Genomic DNA, 21,594 nt, shown 5'->3' on the forward strand with positions numbered 1-21,594 from the left:
CCTCTTGAATAAATTATTAATTTTGCATTGAATGACGACAAAAGATACTTTAATAGCTAATCTCGTATCGAGATTGAAAATTTCATATTTTAACTTGACTGGTATCGATTTTAAATACTTTCCCATCTTACACTCAAATAGTAGTTTTAGATTAAGTTTGATTAAAATGTCAATATTAGATTAAGCTAAATTTATTGAGTAATGCTATTCATTTAAGCTGAAAATGAATCTTCAGTCTAGGTGATATATTTTCATGATGCATTTTTTCATTACTCAATGAAAATGTATCACTTTCATTAGATATTCATCTCCGGTCTAGATGAATAGCATTATTTAAATTGATTAATCAATTAAAATGTCAATATCAAATTAAGCTAAATTTTATTTTTTTGGTAAATAAAATTATATGGCTTGAAGCTTGAGGGAAGAAGCAACTTAGTACATCTAACGTAGAAAATAAATGAAGCTCAAATAGCAACTTAGTACTTCCTTCATTTGTAAATGGCTCTTTACAAATGAAGAAGGATTAGCTACTGGAGGTTGAGAATTCCATTCCCTAATCCTGACAAAGTAATTCAAGTAAACTGAACGAAATCCCAGTCTCACAAACGTTAATCCAGAAACAAAACGAAAATCAAAACTATCAAGATCGATTCAGGAGTCCAACAGCCAGCCGAACAGGGGCACTGGTGTATTCGATCTGAAGCACATCTCAGGACCGATTCAAACAGAAGCATGGAGCTGAGGAATGAGGCAGAACCACCGGAATCCGAGGCTGCATTTCTCCGGCAACGCCGGGCATTTCGGCAGCCAATGCCAGGTCCCTCTGGAGACCTTGTAGTACAAAATCTCCGGCCAGTTGTAGCAGCAAACGCAAACCAAACCTTGATGCCAGAAGCAATAGACGTGCTCGTAATTGTGGTAGCAAACGGACATGAATTTCCGGCACATCATCTCCGGCACGGTCACGACCTCGACCCAATTCAGACTCAGTTCCCACAGCTTCAGGCTCCTCGAGATTCCGTTCTGCCCGATTCCGCCCACCAAGTAGAGTTTCTCGCCGCCGTTGCTCATCAATCTCACGAACGTAAGCTCCTCTGGCAACTCGATTGTTTCCCTCTCCCATTTCCCGGTCTCCAAATCGAATCCCACGATCGAAAAGGGCTCTGTCGTTGTGAAATACAATTTCCCGTTGAAGAAGACGCCTTCCTGGTGATAACTGTCTGCTAGAACCGAGTCGACTCGGTCGAATCGGTTCCAGTGATGGAGCCTGGAATTATAGAGGAACGCGCCTGTTGGTGAGAGCATGAAGAGTGAGAACCCATTTGGGGAAGAAACAAATGTGATGAAGTCGAAGGCGGACGGGGAAGGGGTTTCGGGGAAATTCACGATTCTTGAAGATCTTGACAAGAGGCTGCAGACGAGGAAGGAGGATGCGGTGGAGAAGCAGAGAAGGCCGCGGGAGATGGAGACAAGAGAAGTGGCGGATGGCAAGCCGGAGAGCCTGGAGGAGAGGCAGATGGATTGCCGGCGCCATTTGTGGAGCTTGGTGTCGAAGAGACGGTACCGGTGACGGAACTGGGGATGGGAAAGCAGGAGAAAGGAATCCAAGTTTGAATCGGAGGAAGAAGAAGATGAAGAGTGTTTGGAAATGAAGGAAGGAGAGAAGATGAGAGAGTTGAAGTGTTTACAAGTTGACCGGAGGCTTAGGAACGCCTTGAGCGGGAGGAACGAGAGGACGTGCTCGAGGAGGTGCTCCGGCAGCCGGCACCAGATTCGAGCGTCCATTCCTGGCGAAGTAGATCGGAAAAGTGAAGTTCTATGATCCGCCATGGGAGAGAAAGTGACGAGAACTGTAATAAGAAAATGGTATTCTGTTGATGACTTTACATACTATGTTTGATGTGGTGTTTGTTTCAGATTTACATGAAAAATTGGGAAGGACCTACAAATTAAAAAAAAAAAAAGAAAAAAAAATTGTGAAGTTATCGTCAACATGGATGGTGATATTTAAATAATGTCCAGTGACTGCTTAAATTTCCAGAAGAGCTGACCATTCACGAGTCCACATTGGCATCCTTGATGCCATGCGAAGAGTAAATGCTATTCGAACACTCTCAAAGGCACCCTTGAGACATAATGGTATATTATGTTTTATCGACTTCAAAGTATCATATCGTGATACGAAGAATGATCTAAAACCTATTATTTTAAATTTTACTTCATCTCTCTCTCTCTCGTATTGGTCGTGTAACCCTTCCTCTCATTCTAGCCGTCACTCTCTCTCTCTTCCGATAGTCGTTGGATTGGTCCGACGCAAGCATTATCCTTCGGAGTTTGTTTGTCTCTCTCTCAATCTCTCGCTCGTGCAACTTCATTTTCGATGTCTCTTGGTCTTGTTCTAGCCCTCTCTTTATCTCTCTCATTCGTCGTACATTTTCATTTCTTCGATCTACAAGGAGGTATGTCTCTCCCACAATGATTTTCAACACACATCCATCATATATACGTGTATATATATATATATATGTTATTGGGTTTGACTGAAACTTTAAGTTTGGATTTATAAAGTTTCGATCATTAAATCTTATTGATTTTTGGGTATGTTGGTTGATGGGTCTTTAGGTGTCAGGTGGTTACCTTTGATCACCAAAAACCATCGACCACGACGCACAGTGGCACTATTAGTGCGTATATATGCGCTATTTGGGTTTGGCTGAAACTTTAAGTTCAGATCTACGAAAATTTGGCCATTAAATCTTACTGATTTTTTGGTATGTTGGTCGATGGGCCCTTGGGTATTGGGTGGTTGTCATTGATCGTCGGAAACCACTAGCTACAGTGCCCGATGGTGGATAGCAATGCATTTTTAAGTTTATCCGAAAATTAAAAATCAGATCTACTAAAATCCAACCATTAAATCTGTCACATTTTTTTGTATATTAACTCTCTTGACATGGTATTTCTAATGATAGACTCTGACCGTGGGATTTTTGGCCAGCGATGGTCGTTGACGACGTTGGTGGCGACGATTGTAAGTTCCGTACGTACGTAGATACATACATACATACATATATATCTATATATATTTACTTATGCCCTTTTGTTCTACATTAATTTTTCTTGTTTGCTTAATGTTAATTTTTTGACTCAATGATAATTTGATTGTTGAAGTGAAAATTAAAAACTTGATTTTTTTTTTTATTGTGTTTTGTGTGCATTGAGATGACAAGGAATTTGGGGTCTCGCAAAGGAAAGCGAGAAGAATTAGGCCTATACAATGAGGGCTTTGCAAATTAGTGTTTAAATATTATTTTGTAATTATTTTAGTTTATACTGTGAATATTAATATTTAATATGATATTTAATTATGAATTTATACTGAAGATATTGAAGTTGAATATTGAGTTTGTGATCTTTGAATATTGTGAAGGTTAAAATTGAATTGAATTGGTTGAAATTTAAATGTTAATAAATTGAATTGGTTTGTTTTGTGAATTTTTGAATTGAAATTATTAAGTTTATTTAAGAATTGAATGGTAAATAGTTATTGTTAATTTTATTTGAATTTAGATATTTATTAATGTGTATATATATATTTTAAATCTATATTAAATAAAATTTAAATTATGTCAAATTTTTTTTATAATAAATTGAAGATTTTAAAATGAAAAGTTTTAATTTTAATTTTTTAATTATATTTAGATAAATAGATAATATAATAAAAAAATAAATTATGTTTTATAATTTAAAATAAATTATATTTTTAATATTTATTTTAACTATTTAAATCAAATTTACTCAATATAATAATTTAAATATAATTATATAATTTTAAGTAAAAATGTTTATTGCATCAATTGTTTGTTTCTTTCATATATAAATAAATATAAAATATTCAAAAACTTTGTTAGCAATTTGACAAACAAAAAATAATTGAAAAGTACAAATATTATTTAGTTAGACATATTTTAAATATAGTTAAACATTTGTTACAAAAAAAATTAATCAAACAATCAAATATTTAAAAAATACAAAATTATTTAACTAATTGTTATCTTACCAAAATTCAAAAATTTTCACTTTTTTCTTTTATCTTTCTAATTTCTTAGTTTGATGATCAATCAATGTTCAATCTTTAAAGTATATAATTTTTAATAATTCAATTTAACTATATCAAGTCTTTTTGATAATATATATTTTAAATTTAAAATAATAAAATATTATTTCAAATAATTTTTGATATTTTACTCTTATATTTAGTTTTGATGATGAAAAACAAATGATTTATATCTTAAATCAAATATATGATTTTCAAACAAAAATCAATTTTAAATACTTTATGAAAATAAAAGGCAAATGAATTATGTGCATGGAGATTTGTAAAAACAAATATTAAGATTTAAAATAATCTCTTAAATGATTTTTTTACAAATTGATTGTGAATAATTGGATAAATGAACCAAAATATTTTCGAAAGCAAAAAATCATGCATGTTCTTTATGGATTGATGTTTTTGTCTTTGACATGATTTTTAATAATGAAATTGAGTTGTATTTTATGATGAAATTATTTTATTAATTTGTATTAACTTGGTGCTTTAAATTTTTTTTATATAATTTATTAACCATCAAAATAAAAATTAATCATACAATTAAATGTCAAAAATATTGTTATAAATTTTTCGATAACATTTGAAATGTTTTGCTTCTATTTGATCAAATTTATTGAATAAAAAATAAATTTAATGTCAAAATATCTTATAATAAATTTTTTAATGGCATTTAGAATATTGTGTTTTTAATTGATTAAAAGATATTAGATGAAAATTAGTTTAACAATCTAATGCCAAAAATCTTGTGAAAAATAATTTGATTGCATTTGAAATAATATGATTTTTTATTTGATTGAAAAGATTGATCCAAAAATGATTTTTAAAAGGCTAACAAAATTAAAATGGAGTGTGCTGCTACCAAGATTCGATCCCCGGCCTCCAGCATGTCCAAGGCCTTATGCAAAATGAAGGAACCATTCTAACGACATATTGCCTAGGCTTTTTGCGCGCACAAATATATATATAATAAATCGATTTTCAGTGTTTTTACTCAATGTATGTCAACTAAACCTCTGATTTATTTATATCTGTGTTCTCTTGTATTTGTGTTTTTTAATTTATTTATCTTTTTAAACATTTCTTTATTTTTCATTTGATTCACATATTTATCTTTCTTATTTTTTTTTAAATTTTACATTTGTCATTTTATATATTTTATAATTCAAATCACTAAAAGCTCAATTGAATCAAAAAAAATTTCAAGTTCTATTAAATTTTTAAATTACTCAATTCACCATTCTCTTAGGTGTGTGTATCATAGCATTTTAAACCTATCAATTTTTACATAAATAATTTTTAATTCATTATTAACCTCTCTACCCTTATTAACAATTATTCACTCCAGCATCTCTACCCTTATTAACAATTATTCATTCTACCATCTCTACCCTTTTAGTTAATAATGTGAGTGATTTTCTTTAATTTATTAAAATTAATTAATAATAACTTAAAAATCATATTAATACTTTTTAATAATGAAAAGATAATACTAATAAAATTATATTTAATTTATTTTTAATATATTAACTTGTGAATCAACAGAAGATAAGATGTCATTTCTTGATCGAGATTTTCAGATGTCAGTCAATCTGTTCAAGCTCATTCTCCGATCAGAAAAGACATAAATAAATAAAATTGAATAATCTAAAATTATCAAATGATACATTCAAATTTTTATTTTAAAAAATTAAAACATAACATAAAATTAACATAAACAAAATATACAACAAATCATGGCTCTCTTTAAACACCATCTTGTAATCTGTCTCCCTCACTATCACCGGTGGTTGTCCGTTTGTCGGCCTTATCACATAAGCCTGATTCTCTCTCTTTCACAAACAAGACCCAAACTTCCTTCTGAATATTTGAATGCACACACAACACAATATAAAAATAAATCACGTTATTTAATTTTAATTTCAACAAAATCATATTTATCATTACCATAAAAAAATAACATAAACAAACAATAAAAACTAAAGCACAAAAAAGTGAATATACATATATATATTTGTATACAAATATACAAAAATAGCCCAAACCAGCCTGCCACCACTAGCGATCGTCGGTGACCATCACCAGTCGGAGATTCCCACGATCAGAGTTTACCATTAGAAACACAAAGTCAAGGGGGTTAATATTAAATACAAAAATGGGCTAGATTTAACGATTAGACTTTTGTAGATTTGATTTTTAATTTTTGGCCACAACTTAAAAACGCATTGTCAGCTGCCACCAACTATTGTGATCGGTGGTTTCTAGCAGTCAAAGACAATCACCTGACACCCAAAGGCTCATCAACCAATATACCCAAAAACCAACAAGATCCAACGGCCCAATTTTCGTAAATTTAAGTTTAAAGTTTCGGCCAAACTCAAATAATGCGTATATAAGCACTGCCAGTCACCACCGGCCATCGTGGCCAGTGGTTTCCAGTGATTAGAGGCAATCACCCGACACTCAAGGGTCCATCGACCAATATACCAAAAAATAAGTAAAATTCAATGGCCGAAACTCCGTAGATCTAAACTTAAAATTTTAGTCAAACCCAAATAACATGTATATACGTATATATGATGGATGTGTGTTAAACATCATTGTGGAAGAGACTTACCTCCTTGTAGATCGAAGTTAATAGAGACGTGCGACAGATGAGAAAGACAGAGAGAGGGTTGAAGTGAGTCCAAGAGACATTGGAGATGTAATCACACAGGCGGGAGATCAAGAGAAAGACAAACAAACTCTGAAATCAAGAGAAAGACAAGCAAACTCTGAAGGCTCAGTTGCACGAGTAGAAGACAACAAGCTTGATGATTAGAAGGGGAAGAAGAAGATGGAGCACACGCGAGAGAGAGAGAGAAAGGAATGAGAGGAAGTCTCGCGCGGGAGATATATAGTGAGAGAAGAGAGTAGGAGAGAGAGAGAGATGAAGGATAGGATTGAGCTTGCGGATTAAAATTGAGGGTATGTTAGTAATTGGCTCAATGGGTAAATTTGTAATTTTGTTGAAGGTGATTTTGAGGGTGGCCGAATATTTAAATATTTACTCTTACAGCTTTACTAATTTTAATTTTTATTTAAATTATACCTTAAAAATTATTAAAAAACTAGACCATAATTATCAATTATCACTTAATAAAATTTTATTTAAAATATTTTATTTTTTTTATTTACACATACATGCATAGGAGCCCAGATCTATTGTCCCATATCCCTATCCTTTTAGTTGTCTCGAGACAGAATATGTTTTTTTCAGACATAATACTTTCATATGAAGAAATGAGTTTTTTTTCTATTAATTATATAATGAATTTTGAAAAAAAAAAGTTAAATTTTCTGTTATTAGTTTGGGATAATCATTGTTTGGTGATGTGTCTTATTTTTATTGGTGGAACAGCCAAAGGGACAGAGAAGGGGACGACAAATCTCGACTCCGTGCATAGCACATCCACACTTATAGTTAATATATATTCACATAATTATGTATATAACCACATTTTTATATATGATCATATTTTCAAATTGTATTTTCGTATCATTATATATATATATATATATCATAATTATATTAAAATGAAATAAAAAAAGGTAAAAACCTCAGCCAAAAAGGGCTTTGCATGGGAAGGAGCTTGGTAATGGTATAGGAACTCTAATTAAGTAAGTGTACTTGATGTACTAGAATTTTTCATTGTTAGGAACTCTTTTAAGTAAATAAGTGTCGTTCGTGTATTAGAATCTCCCATTGTTACTATATATTTGTGATTGAATGAATGAGCAATATGAGAACCAAAAAATTCAAACCAGAAAAATACAACTTCTTCACCTGTTTAAACCTCTACAAATACTTCTCTTCCAATAAAAATTGGTACCAGAGCCCGGAAACGCCATCAACCAATTATAGCATTCTGTCTCAGGCTCCTAAATTGACAAAAGGGCAATTATGAGCTGTGGTGCATTCAGATGAAAGTTCTCTTGGGTCCTCTGGACGTTTGAGATATTGTTGAAGATGGGTTTGAAGAATCAAAGGGTAGAGAACAAGAGCAGTAGAGAAATTTGAACAAAAGAGACAAGAAGGCATTATTCATGGTATACTAAACACTTGACCAAACCATGTTTGAATTAGTAGCCCCAACAGAAACTTCGAAGGAATCCTAGGAAACTCTTCACGAAGCATTCAGTGGACAAGCTAATGACTTGTCCACTGAATTTAATTTTGTTGCTATTGCAATTGAAGAATCTAATGACTTGGAAGATATGACAGTGGACAAGCTAGTGGGTTCTTTTCAAGTGCATGAACAAAGGCTGACAAGGAGAGGAGAATAAAAACCCATATATAGAGCAAGCTACCCTAGTAATCGGTATATAACAGCCTCTCTTCAAATTCCTGCAACGATTACAGGAGTGGATATTTAAATAAAATGGTTAGATATATGCTGAAAGAGAAAAGGCTACCCAAAAAATTTTGGGGATTTGCTATTATTACTGTTGTATATGTACTCTACAGATTTCCTCTAAAAAAAAGTTGGCAATATTGCACTAGAAGAAGCCAAGAGTTGAGCATTTGAGAATTTTGGGAGTGTTGGTTATGCCCAAATTCAAGAAGAGAAGAGGACAAAGGCTAAAGACAAAAGCCAAAAATGCATTTTAGTAGGCTATGGAGAAAATGCAACTGGCTACTGTTGACTACTCTATTAAGTTATTAATGTTTTAATTTGATGAGAAAATAAAAAAATTTTGTTAAGTGATGATAATCAAAACAGTGTGTTAAGGTTAAAGAATGATTGTAAAAATAATTGACTAAGATATATATATTAATTAAGTCAAATTTTTTAATCAAGTATTATTTTATGTTAATCGAGTAATAAAGTAATATCTTTAATTAGGTCAGAATGTTGAATATTTGAATCGAGTAAAATGCTTCATGTAATTGAATAATTTTATGATCAAATTTCTGCATTCAAATAAAAAACTAAGACACTCAAGTAATGCTCTTGTTAGATAAGCCTTGAATCAATTTCAACTGAGATATGATAGTTTAATCAAGTATATTATGTATGTAATCAAGTAGACTTAAGCTATATAATAGGTAATCGATTACAAATCTTGATATATTGGAGTAAACATCAAATGTACTCGATTAAATATGATTTTGTATTCGATTAAATAATATAAATTTATGTCGATACAAAATTAATCGAGTATTTAATTTTTGTAATTAAATAACGATTTCTTTTTATTCAAGTAAATACTTTTTGTAATTGAGTATATGTCCTCCGGAAATTTGTCAAGTATCTCAACTCACTTCATTTCTAAAGAGTTCAAGCACAACGCTATCTCTATCCAATCTAATGAATTTGCCTCTAACTTAAGGTAATCAAACTTAAGAATATGAGAGTATACTGACTCACTTCATCTACATAAAGATTAGGACCCCACAAATTGGACCAAAAGACTCTTACTACTCAATATGCACTCTTTACTTATTTACTCTACTAACTTGAGTGTCGAAAATTATGCTAAGAGAAACAACTCTACTATTTTTTATAAATGTTTGTGTCGAGACAAAGTTGTAATAATGAATTCCAAATACAATCGTCAATATGTAAGTAGTGTGAATCGAAATCTCTTTATTTATTTTAAGATATTAACGCAATACAACACAATAAAAAAAAACTTTATAATGGTAGATTACAAGGTGTTCTTTCTTATATTTCTTTTGGATACATAAAAACCAATCACAAATGTTCATCATGAGTAGAGATGGCAAAATGGGCCCGGCCTGACGGGCTGGCCCGTTGGGGCCCAGCCCGGGACCGGGCTAAGGCCGGGCCGATTTGGCCCGGCCCGCTTGGCCCGTTAATCGGCCACAAACCCCCCCCGCCCCCCCTTAGCCTCGCCTCTCGCCCTCGCCCTCTGCCTCGCCCTCGCCCTCGCCCTCACCTTCGCTCTCGCCCTCGCTCGCCCTCTGTCGCCCGCGCCCCTCGCTCTCAGTCTCGCCCCTCGCCCTCTCTCACTCACGCAGCTTGCCTCTGGGCCAAAAATGGTATCAAAAAAAAAAAATTGGGCGGGCTCGCTTGGCCCGCGGGCCCATGTAGGACCGAGCTAGGGCTAGCAATCTGCTGGCCCGTTTTTAAGTGGGCCAATTTGGCCTGGCCCGGCCCATTTGCCATCTCTAATCATGAGTGGTGAAAAAATTTAACTAATAAATTTAATTTTATAAAAAATCATTAACTACTCATAATCAAAAAAGAAAATTAAACCCTCTAAATTTTATTATGAATTCACCTCCACGGCAACTTGACAAAGAGTGACACTTATTGTTGAGAGGTCAAAGAATAAATCTATAAATATGATTACATGTATTAGCACATAATTAAAAAACAATGTCTAGAAGGTGAAAACAAAATAGAAAATATATATTTCTTTATTTTTACAAAATTATTACAATTATTTGCTCTTAATATAACAAATATTGGACAATCATCCATACAAAAATTATAAATAAAATCTAAATCTTTTTGTAAATGAAAAAAAATTTATGTATAAAAATAATAATTTAAAAAATAATTTTTTATCTAATTATTATATACTTTATATATAAATAAAATTAATTAAAGAAGGTCATCGAGCACCGAGACCAATGCGAAGCGCACACCACTCTAGCTTCGAGGATTAAAGAAAGGAGACGCCAAAAAACAAAGGCCACCACGTGCACCTTCCTTCGTCAAAACAACATTATCATTGTCCCATGATGCTGCTTGTCAGTCCATAAAAAGTAGGTAACGGTGTGGAGCAATTGACTTTTTTAACCTCAAATCAATTTTAGTTATCTTTTAATAAAGTAGGTAAAAGTGTCAAATGACTGTACTTTGGTTTGAAGGTTAAATTGAATAATAAATTATTATACTTTCGTTCTTAACGTCAAATTAGATATTATCTTTTGAAAATTATCATATAAGTTGATATACTTTCACATTTAATACTATATTAAATGTTTAATAAATGATATTTTAATATTTTTTAATTACATTTAGACCGTACCAACCAAACTAAGTCTGGCCCAATTCAAAAGGCCCAATGATAGCTCAACTCACAGCCCAATCTGCGCTCAATTTTGACCCTATGCTAGTCTGTCGCAATTATCATTACTATTATATGTTGAATACTTCCCTATTATCTCTAGATTTTAAGGATCCTATCCACATTTAATAAAGGTTCCGTCAGCACCATATAATCTTCAGGGAGTCGTATCGACGCCGAAAATCTAGTCTCATCACCCTGTAATGCTCGATGCAAACATATATGCAGAAATGCCTCTCTTCTTTCTATATAAATCAGCTCTATTAAAAGTTAAGATATGTTATTTTTTAATCTATTGATATTTTGACACTTTAATCTTGTACTTACTTGGATTTCGAAGTGTTTGCAGGTGTTAGTCACCCATTGTCGTGTTGATCATCAAAGTTCATTCCCTATCGCTGCAAGCTCATATCTCACAATTCCTTTGGTTCGGAAGGAACAACATTCAATTCTATCCTCAATCAAAAAAATCCACCACAATCAACGAAATCTAAATTTGAAAATTTCTATATAATTATAAATTAACCTTTATAAAATCCAATAAAAAAATATACAATTTGTTATTCAAAACATTCACTTTGAATAAAAATAAAATATGTGAAGTAGTGGTACCAAGTTGGCAGGGTAAGCAGCCACGCTGCAGCTGTTATCCCATTCTCAATTCAAAAAAGTCAAAAGCGCACACCCCATGCATGATGCATGTCCCGACACGCAGCATTACGATAATTGATTTGCGCGCTCCTGAGATTATATGTCCACCGAAGTTTTAGGGCCTATTGTATTGTGTTGATCTATAGATAACATTTTTTTACTTTTTAATTTTAACTTTTATTGAATAATTAAAAAATAAAATATCAAGATATTGAGGTCAAGCAAATCGGACGTGGACAACAAAATATAACTCTTATAATTATTGTTTATGTAAAAAAAAAACTTAGAAAGTTGAAACGCGGAGCACTGCTCATGGCAGGGGACAGATCCATGTGTGAGCTGTCCTGGATTGAAGCTCAAGACAACCCATAACAAAATAAAAATTTTTAAAGTAAAATTCAACTCAAATCAAATTCAGCCCACCTTCAACCCACCCCAGCCCAGCCCACCTCAAGTTGCTAGATCTGTCCCTGGCTCATCGTGTTTTTTTTTTTTGTTAAGGTATTATCACTAGCACCTCGATTATTTGACTCTATAAATTAAAGAATCTAGCAAACAAATTTCCACCCTAAAACAATGGTAAATATAAGGACAACAAACATAAACCATAGCTGCATAATCGACAAAATTCAAATAGAAAAACCAACAAAATTCAAAAGTAGCTGCATAAACCAACAAAATTTAAATAGAAAAAAAAAAAAAACAGACAGGCACTAGGCACTAGGCACTAGGCAGCAGGCAGCAGGCAGCAGGGAATCTTAGAACAGGTGAAGCGCTGCAACCACCAAAAGTCGCTGTACAGGAAAAGGGCAGCAAATGCAATTGCAAACGCCCAAAAACCTAAATGAAAATTCAACAATGGCCCCATCACTTCACCACCAACACTCAGATCCCCAAACCCAATACATATACATAGACACATGCATATATTAATCTCCATTTGGCTGTTTCTTGCCTCACAGGTCACAGCCTAACTCCTCCTCGAGTTGCTTTCATGGCTCTTACAGCTCACGCTACGGATCACGTCAATGAGGTTTTGCCTCTTTGGTAATTACAAAGCTCTGCTGCTTCTGTTTGGCCGTCTTGCCCTTTTCAACTCTTTAACCTTTTCCTGGATTCCTCTTGCTTTCTCCGATTCTTACGCCCTGATCGGACTTGGGTTTTCGGTTCCTCGTTTCGATCGCTTTTCAGGCATTGTTGAAGATCCCTTCCATTCAGTGTTAGAAGCTGTAGTATACGCGAAACAATTTAGGGGAAAGGGAGAGCATTATGGTCAAATTTTAAAGAGAAGATAGAAACATTTTCCTGCTCTTTTCTGGAGAAGATGTTGTGTACTTGCTCCGGTGAAAAATTCAAGTTCGAAGAGCCCTCGCCGGACTCGCCGGAATCGCTGGCGACGAGGGATTTCTCGGCGAGTGGACTTTCATCTCGGACTGGTGATTGGGAATCGAAATTTGAAGATGCCCAAGTGGATGAAGCTGAGTCCACGCTCAAGGAGGCTCTTTCCTTGAATTATGAGGTGAGTTTTGTTACAGTTTCTGTTAATTTGTTCATCAAAACAATGTAAACGCCATTAGTTTCGTATAGTTTTCATTTTTAGTTTCTTCACTTTGAAAAACAGTTTTCAGCAACAGTTCACCAAACAAGTTCTTCAAAGTTTACGAGGTTAAATTTAGGAATGAGAAAACGATTTCCGGAACCATAATTAAGTAGGCATAACGTGCATCATGCTCATAGTTAAGGCTATGGATGAAATGAGTAGAGAGCTAGAATTCATGTAGCCTACTCTACATAATTGGATAAAGCTTGACATGTTGTTGTTGTTAGTCTGAATATGTTTGTTGGGATTGCAGGAAGCAAGAGCATTGTTGGGGAGGCTTGAGTACCAAAGAGGCAATTTTGATGCTTCCCTGCAAGTCTATCAGGGGATTGACATTAGAATTTTATCACCAAGGATGAGTAAGGCTATCATGGAGAGGACCCGGCAACGAAAACCTCTTTCTAAGCGAGAAAATACGCTTCCGGGGCTAATGTCACTGCATTCAGTCAGCCTAATTCTGGAAGCAATCTTGCTGAAAGCAAAATCCTTGGAGGCGCTTGGCAGATTTAAAGGTACATTCATTCTATTTTTATGATAACCTCTCTGTTATTCGAGTTTGTGGAATTTCAAGTTTCTTTTTCTCACCTTGAATTAACAATATGAATGTAAATTAGGTCCCGAATTGAGATGAATAGACATGATTTTACTAAGATGAGCAGGCAAGGAGTTCTACGTTTATGGAAATTGTTGATGGCTACGTATTCATACCAATGAAATTCTGTGAAGTAGAAACAAACAAACATAGTAGTAGTGAATTGCAAGGGGTTTGTATGTGCAGGCTGTTCCAACTTCCTGTAGTTCTCACAGTTCTCTTCTTTTTCTGTTTCTTTTCCTTTCAATTTATAGAGGCTGCAAGGGAGTGCAAAATAATTCTGGATATAGTAGAATCAGCACTACCTAATGGAATGCCTCAAGTCATTGCCGAGGACAAGAAGTTGCAGGAGATGTTCCACAAAGCGCTAGAGTTGCTTCCAAAGCTGTGGATACGTGCAGGTTACCTTAACGAAGCTATTACTGCGTATCGACAAGCTCTGGTCAGGCCCTGGAACTTGGATCCCCAAAGGTTGGCTAGTGTACAGAAAGACTTGGCTGCCACTTTGCTCTATGGAGGTGTTGAAGCAATCTTTCCCCCTCAGTTACAATTATGGGTTCCAAATACACCCACAACTAACACAGAGGAAGCAATTCTTCTCTTGTTTATACTTCTGAAAAAGGTTTTGAATGGTGAAATAGACTGGGATCCAGAAATCATGGATCATTTGACTTTTGTGCTCTCTATGTGTGGCCAGTTTGAGTCTCTAGCACAGCATGTGGAACAGGCACTTCCGGGTACCTATAATCGAGCAGAGAGGTGGTACTTTCTCGCCCTTTGCTACAGCGCTGCAGGTCAAAATGAAGCTGCAGTCAACCTTCTACGGAAAGTTTCTGGGTGTTCAGAAGCCAAGCTTATGCTCCACTTACCTTCGTCTTTGCTAGGGGCAAATTTGTGTTCTCAAGACCCAAGGCATGCTCATGAAGGGATTAAATTTGCTCGCAGAGCAATTGATCTAGCAAGCCACCAAAATGACCATTTCATGGGTCAGGCTCACAAATTCCTCGGCGTTTGTTATGGAAATGCTGCAAGAATTTCTGTTTCGGATTCTGAAAGACTTTGCTTTCATAGAGAATCTTTGGACTCTCTAAACTGTGCTGCTCTAATCGATAAGGTCGATCCAGAGTTGATGTTTAATCTTGGGCTGGAGAATGCAACACAAAGGAATCTGAGTGAAGCCTTCGGCAATGTAATGCTGTATTCTAGCATGCTGGCCGGAAGCTCAGCAAGAGGTTGGAAGGTTTTAGCTCTGGTAGCCTCTGCAGAGCAAAGATTCAAAGATGCTGAAACCATAGTTGAACTTGCTTTGGATGAGACTGGAAATAGTGACCAATTTGAACTTCTTAGACTAAAAGCTATTCTTCAAATTGCTCAACAACAGCCCAAGCAAGCAATTGAGACGTACAGGATTTTGCTAGCTCTTCTTCAAGCTCAAAAAGAACAAAGGAAAAGCTCCAATTCTGAGGTCCGTACCACTTACATGTGCCTTTTGTTGATCAATTTTGCAAGAAACTGTCTCACATTTGTATATATATGTTTCCAGATATTACAGGAAAGAAGATTAGAAATGGAAGCTTGGCAAGATTTGGCTAAGATCTACATAAAGCTTGAGTCATGGCCAGATGCAGAAATTTGCATTGGCCAAGCTAAGTCAATCGAGTTCTACTCCCCCCATAGCTGGCATGCAACAGGTTCAGATGTGCAGTTCAAATTCTTTAAGTTACTAATTAAACACAAATTGTTCCCTTACTAGAGGTTTGCATTAGGAAGGGCATACAGTGTAAAATTTTTGTTACTTCATTCTTTTGTAAGGATTTCTGATTAATGTAACTTTTAAAAGTCAACTGACATTATGAATGTCATGTCATGCATAACTTGGTTAGGATAAGGTTCAATGATGTTTAGTTAAAAACAAAAAAATGGGACCAAGGAAAAGTTACTCTCTTGTTGAACATCTGTGCACCTATGCTCTTAATATTAGTATCATATCGAATTTAAATTGGCCTTCTCTCTTTAGGATTTTTTTCTTTTTAATTCAACTCTTGATTGCATTCTTCTCTTTGTTTACTTCTTGTATAGGCTTATCTCTTATATAGTTTTTTCTATAAATGACTATGTGGGACAGTCATAGAACTAATTCAAAGTAATACGAAATCATTGTTTTGAATATCTTGTTTCTTCTAACATATGCGATTCTTGGCTCAAATGTGCAGGTATGTTGTTTGAAGCTCGAGCATTACACAAGGAAGCCCTTGTCGCCTATGCATTTGCATTGTCAACTGACCCAGACTTCGTCCCAGCTATAGTTTCAACTGCAGCATTGTTGATAAAAATGGGCAGCCGATCACTTGCCCTCGCAAGAAGCTTCTTAATGAATGCTCTGCGGATAGATCCAACGTGCCACGAAGCCTGGTGGAACCTTGGCTTGATTGCCAAGATGGAAGGCTCCATTCAACAAGCGGCCGACTTCTTCCAGGCTGCACACGAGCTCAAGATGTCAGCTCCTGTTCAGAGCTTTGTGTGATGAAGAATCAATTCACATTTAGCTGAGCAAATATGTTTGAAGATGAAGGAGCTGAGCTCCATTTGAGGTCTATATAACGAGGTGCCAGTGAGAAAATACAGCGCTTGATTTGCTGCAGAAATTTTCTGAGAATGGGAAGTATATTTCGAAGGTCTTGTAACATGGAGCAAACCACACTCCATTAATGTATTTGTTCATAATTCAAATTTATTTAAATATTATATCTATTTTATTTACATTATTCTGCCGGTGGGTTAGGCCTAAGGGCACATCAAAGAGAAGGGCTGCATAATACTTTTGTTTTATTTGATTTCTAGACGAATGAAAAAGTTGCTATCAGTGGTTTCAAGTAGAGCTAGCGATAGCGTACCCCTTCATCGATCGGTTGCTAAATGATGAATTGCTTGTTGTATGGTGAGAATGAAGAATGATGGGCGTATGGGCCGAAAGGCGAGACGATAACAAGCCATTATTATTATATAAAGGTACTTCTAAATTTAATAAATTTCTAGCAAATCACCCTCCGTTTCACGAGCTTGACAGGAAAAGGCCATGTACATACAGGCTAGGCCGGTTGAGGAGCTTAAGATTTTAACATGGTGATGTTAGAGCTAATGTGGCCTAGTCTACCTCGAGCTTAGTTACAGGAATGTCAGAATCGTATTCTTATGAATCCCACGGATGGTGAAGCTCTTAACATGGATAAGCAGACGAGGAACACGTGTAGTGATGACCTCTTACAAGCAAAGAGCCAAGATTAAGTGGCTCCAAGATGGAGATAGATGAACAAAATTGGTCTTTCAGATTGCTTGTTATTAGACAGAATCGTAAACACATCTTCGATCTTAACCGTGAGAATGGGTGTCACAAGTGGCGTAAATAGGTATTGATCTTAACAAATTATAATAGATAAGGGTGAGCAATCGGTTATAACCGAACCGAACCGATCAAAAATTGTGAACCGAACCGAACTGAACCAAAAGCAATAACCGAATCGACCGACTAACCTCAACAAACTGAACTAACCGAAATCCAAACCATGCTACCCGAACCGAACCGAACCGAATAACCGAACTGAAACACAAAATAACCAAGAAAACAGCCTTGCTGTTGCTATTGGCCACCTAGCCGGGCGGCAATTCCAATGATCAGAACCGATCATCGGATTCCCCCAACCATGGTGACCCACATACCCAAAAATTAAAAGCATCTAATGGTTGTATTTTAGTAGATCTAAGTTTCAAAGTTTCAATGTAAAAGAGAAGTAGCCGAAAAACTTACCGAAAAATCATCAGCGTCGTCTTCGTCTTTGTCTCTGGCCTTCATCTTCTTCTTCGCCATCGGTGACGGCGACGGATGGTGGAGGGAAAGAGAAGAGATGAAGACGAAGAGCTTTCAGCCAGTGCTGATCTACGAAGCAACGAAAAGCATTCGTCTTCGTCTTCACCATCGCAAGATTTGTGGGCGGCCAGTGCTGATCTACGAAGCATCGAAGAAGCAAGAGCCTTCGTCTTCGCCATCGCCATCGAAGAGCCTTCCTTTTTGTCTTCGTCATCGCCAGAACTCGAAGACTCGAACTCGAAGAGAAGAGAAGACATGAGAGAGAGACACCGAGAGAGAAGAACGAAGAGAACACGAAATGGGGTGTCGCGCCCGCGTGCGTGAGGGGGGGCGGTTAATTTGGTCTGCGTGCGGGAAGGGGGTGGTTCGGTTCCCCTATTTGCTACATATACGATTCGGTTCGGTTTTTGAGTATTTTTATCAAAAAAATCGAACCGAACCGAATAACCGATTTTAAAAAAAAATATATAACCGAATTGAACTGCTTTTTATGAAAAATCGAACCGAACTGACTGAATTTTTTGGTTCGGTTCGGTTCGGTTAGTTTGGTTTAACCGAACTTTTGCTCACCCCTAATAATAGAGATTGCACCTAAAGTATAAGAGTAGTTAGAAGGATATGAAATTTTTTAGAGATATTAAAAACATCCAAAGTATTTTAGAACTTTCTAGAAGTATCTAGAGTATTTGAGAAATGGTATAAGAAGGTTTTGGAAATTCTTGAGATCCCTAGAATTCTCTAAAAGATTCTAAATAAGAGTTAGATACTTTTCTAATAAGGTGTGTAAATATCTTTACATGTTGATTAGATGAGTGACATTTGGGACAACCACACCCCCCACATTCTTTCCATGGATGCCTATAAATAGGGAATACTTCATTTGTAAAGGCATCTAAGAGAAGTGTGATATTTTGAAGTAAAATACAAAAGTTTTTTCCAAAACACCTTTAAGATTGTCATTTTCTTTAAAAAGGATGATAAAGCTTTGGGTCTTGATGGATTCTTCCCCAAGTTCTTTAAATTGGCTTGGAAAATCATTGGTAATGATGTAACGACAATCAGTCAAGACTTCTTTTATCATGGCTATCTTTTGAAAGAGTTAGATGTCCCAAATCATGTTGGAATGTTCTCTATAAAGCTATTTAGAGGATTCGATTTGTTTTTCTCCATTTAATTATCGTGCTTAGACTCTCTTTATGTCCAACGAATCAATTGGGGGATAATGATTGGTAGCTCAAGAATTGCTTTATGGTTATAACAGTAGAGCATGCTTGAGAAGATGTGCCCTGAAAATTGGCACCTTGTTAAAGCCTATGACTCAATCGAGCAGGACTTCATTATAATGGTCTCAAATTGTATGAGATTTCATGTTAAGATGATCAATTAGATTCCATAATATGTTATGATTACTTCCTTTTCTATTGAGTCGAATGGCCATTTAATAGGTCACTTTGAATGGGCTAAGAGTCTCCAACAAGGAGATACTCTATCCCCTTACCTTTACATCACAACCATGCAAATTCTTAATGGACCGTTATAAAAGTAACCTAAAATTCAGTATTCAAGCATCATTAAAATAGCGATCAAACAAACAAAGTTATGTTGGTTTTCACTAATGATATATTTTTTTTTCCTTATCTCATGTTAATCTTTTCTTACTTAGCATCCTAATGAAATGCTCCAAGAATTTTGAGGGATTTTCTAGTTTGAGGGTGAATTTTAATAACAGTTGGATGTTTATTAGTGTTACTAATCCTTAGATGACCTCGTAGTTGGGGTGAATTACAAATTTCAAAGTCTATCTTCTACTCATATACTTGGGGATGGTTCTAGTTACTACCATATTGTTGGTGAATGATTTATTTATAATTGAAATTTTTATGTTTGGAATAACATAACTTAAAATACGAAATTCAATTAAATTCCATTGTTTGGAAGACATGGAGAATTGAAGTTTCATTTGTTCTTAGTAAGGTTGTTAGGGTAGTTTTGCTAATAAAATTTGCTTCACTTCATGGAATTGAATTTCTAATAAAAGTCCAAATGAACATTCCTTTCATTCCAAACATGAAAACTTAAATCTAGTGTGGAATTCATTTCTAATTTCAAATTTTCATTGTTGGAATAAAATAAAACTTGCATTTTAATTTTAGAAATTTAATTTTATGGAATTGAACATAACTAAATCAAAGTCTAGCAAAACAGGTGAAATCGAATTCCACAAAGTTAAATAGGCAAATTTTAGGGACAAAAATAGCCAATATTTTTGTTTTTTCATCTCTTTCACTTATTATAGCAAGGCCAAATTTTATTCACTCCCCTTGACTTGTTTTCAAAGACACTTTTTGGACTTTAAAATTATCCTTAAAGCCCTTGTGGTTTCATTTCATTTCATTTCATCCATACCCTTTTCATTAATTTTAATAAAAAAGAATTGTAAATACACTTGCATTAAATAGAAAACAAAAATAGTACGCAACAAAAGGGAAAGCATATGCTAAGCAACACAACCAGACAACCAAAAAAAAAAAAAAAAACAAATAAAATAGACAACATCACTTATTATAACCAAGCAAATAAACATACAACATTAAAAATACAATTTTACATCACGAAATACCTAGGATAAATATTAATAAACAAAGCCTGTATTTGTAAACATTGAAAAAAAGATATCGTAGATAACCAAGTTTAAATAACACATTGAATCTAATGAATTAATTGAGACACAAATAACTTCTAATCATGAAAGCAACGATTGTTATGGTGACAATTCGTGTTGGTGGATCGTAATCGTGTCGTATTGAGACATACGTATAACACGTGTCAGGCTAACCCAAACACGATTCGTTTAATAATTGTGTCAGATTCCTTAAACCCGAACACGATACATTTATTAAACGTGTAACACGACACGGCTCGTTTAACTAAACGTGTCGTGTCGTGTCACCTGTTAACTTATTTAACTCATTTAATTTAAACGGGTCGTGCTATGTTACATGTTAAACGTGTTATTTCGTATATAATCGTGTTAACGTATTCAGATCAATCCACTGACCCTTTTAATTAAACATGTCATTTCGTATATAATCGTGTTAACTTGTTCGGGTCAACTCGTTAATATGTTTAATTAAACGTGTCATTTCGTGTCTAAATGGGTTGACCCACCTAAGACACGAAAATAATCGTGTCATAAACGGGTTGACCTGTTTATGACCCGAACCCAATTAACCCCAACCCTAACCCGCTTAACTCCGTGTCATGTCCAAAATTACCAGCTCTACTCCCATCAAAGAAAATTACACCATCACTTAGACTATAAAATTAGTATAAAACCCTTACTACAATTCTTAAACATATTGAAATTATCAATAATAGTTAATATTTGTAAAAAGTTATGTACATCTATAATCTTATATTGTAATTTGTTACTTTACATAATTAATTAAATTCATAACTGTATGAATAAATAGAAAATCTAACCATAAACAAATTTGTTTTATTAGGATGGTAGGTTAGTTTTACCGTTTATCTAAGCACAAAATTTAAACCAAATTATTTTTTATAGTTTTTAAAATTATTAAATCATAATTAACCACTAAGTTTATGAAATTATGATTTTATAATTTGGGGCAATTTAGTTTAGATAATTTGAGCAGTTAAATTTTATCTCGCTCAACCTCGAAAATGTG

General features: G+C 34.7%; 2 protein-coding genes across 2 annotated transcripts; one reads left to right on the forward strand and one right to left on the reverse strand.

Annotated features, from left to right (window-relative positions):
• Positions 1–563: 563 nt before the first annotated feature.
• LOC127807292 (F-box/kelch-repeat protein At5g43190-like) lies at positions 564–1,932 on the reverse strand. Its single transcript, XM_052345006.1, has one exon. The coding sequence runs from the start codon at positions 1,831–1,833 to the stop codon at positions 724–726; it is 1,110 nt and encodes a 369-aa protein (XP_052200966.1). The 5' UTR covers positions 1,834–1,932; the 3' UTR covers positions 564–723.
• A 10,684-nt stretch (positions 1,933–12,616) lies between these two features.
• Positions 12,617–16,887, forward strand: LOC127807160 (protein NPGR1). Its single transcript, XM_052344819.1, has 6 exons — positions 12,617–12,892; positions 13,037–13,364; positions 13,699–13,957; positions 14,292–15,502; positions 15,581–15,728; positions 16,251–16,887. The coding sequence occupies exons 2-6, from the start codon at positions 13,170–13,172 to the stop codon at positions 16,559–16,561; spliced, it is 2,124 nt and encodes a 707-aa protein (XP_052200779.1). The 5' UTR covers positions 12,617–12,892; positions 13,037–13,169; the 3' UTR covers positions 16,562–16,887.
• The last annotated feature ends 4,707 nt before the right edge of the window (positions 16,888–21,594 follow it).

The sequence above is a fragment of the Diospyros lotus genome, chromosome 8 (assembly GCF_014633365.1).
Source record: "Diospyros lotus cultivar Yz01 chromosome 8, ASM1463336v1, whole genome shotgun sequence".
Taxonomy (NCBI): domain Eukaryota; kingdom Viridiplantae; phylum Streptophyta; class Magnoliopsida; order Ericales; family Ebenaceae; genus Diospyros; species Diospyros lotus.

Excerpts from the sequence above, each read along its gene's own strand:
- LOC127807292 (XM_052345006.1), bottom strand. The coding sequence starts at position 1,833 with ATGGCGGATCATAGAACTTCACTTTTCCGATCTACTTCGCCAGGAATG.
- LOC127807160 (XM_052344819.1), top strand. The coding sequence starts at position 13,170 with ATGTTGTGTACTTGCTCCGGTGAAAAATTCAAGTTCGAAGAGCCCTCG. Across the intron at positions 13,958-14,291 it reads GGCGCTTGGCAGATTTAAAG|AGGCTGCAAGGGAGTGCAAA; the intron begins GTACATTCATTC and ends TTCAATTTATAG. Across the intron at positions 15,729-16,250 it reads CCATAGCTGGCATGCAACAG|GTATGTTGTTTGAAGCTCGA; the intron begins GTTCAGATGTGC and ends TCAAATGTGCAG.